Genomic DNA, 531 nt, shown 5'->3' on the forward strand with positions numbered 1-531 from the left:
GGGGGGGGGGGGGGGGGGCAGGGTTGCTTGGATGTTAGCGAAACGCCATTTAGCCATTAGCATTTCATTAACCCTATGGGCCTTGATGGCTCTCTCACCTGGGATGACTGATATAGTTTTCAGGGCTCGCAGAACCCTGAAGGTTCTCAGTGCTGAGACATTGCCCAGGTCCACAAACTCTGTGACATATCTGTAAGGGAGGGGGAGGAGGAAGTGGAGGGAGGCGGAGCGGGAGGAGTTGGTAGAGGGGCCATTTCCGGAAAAACGTTGGAAAACACAAACACTGCAAAATACGCGACAACAAATCCAGGCACAACACACACACACACATGGCGTGACAAGACAAAGGGAGGGTCAAGGGACGGGGAGGGAAGAGGAGGGAACGGCAAACGGTCACACACAGAGGACAAATGACAGGAGTGCTGGCAGCAGGCACGGGCAGCCTTACCTGGTATTACTGAGATAGTTTTCAAAGCTCGCAATACTCTGAACGTGCGCAGAGCTGAAACATTGCCTAGGTTTACAAACTCT

The 531-nt window shown here is 53.1% G+C and overlaps 1 protein-coding gene across 1 annotated transcript in view; it reads right to left on the reverse strand.

Annotated features, from left to right (window-relative positions):
* scn1lab (sodium channel, voltage-gated, type I like, alpha b) overlaps window positions 1-531 on the reverse strand; it is a 31,982-nt gene that overhangs the window by 22,985 nt on the left and 8,466 nt on the right. Inside the window, exon 6 of the mRNA XM_035677883.1 lies at window positions 99-190. Coding sequence (XP_035533776.1) covers window positions 99-190 — 92 coding nt within the window. The remainder of the gene's footprint in view (window positions 1-98; window positions 191-531) is intronic.

This window comes from Morone saxatilis, unplaced genomic scaffold, assembly GCF_004916995.1.
Source record: "Morone saxatilis isolate NCDOM2014 unplaced genomic scaffold, NCSU_SB_2.0 Contig6, whole genome shotgun sequence".
Lineage (NCBI taxonomy): Eukaryota > Metazoa > Chordata > Actinopteri > Moronidae > Morone > Morone saxatilis.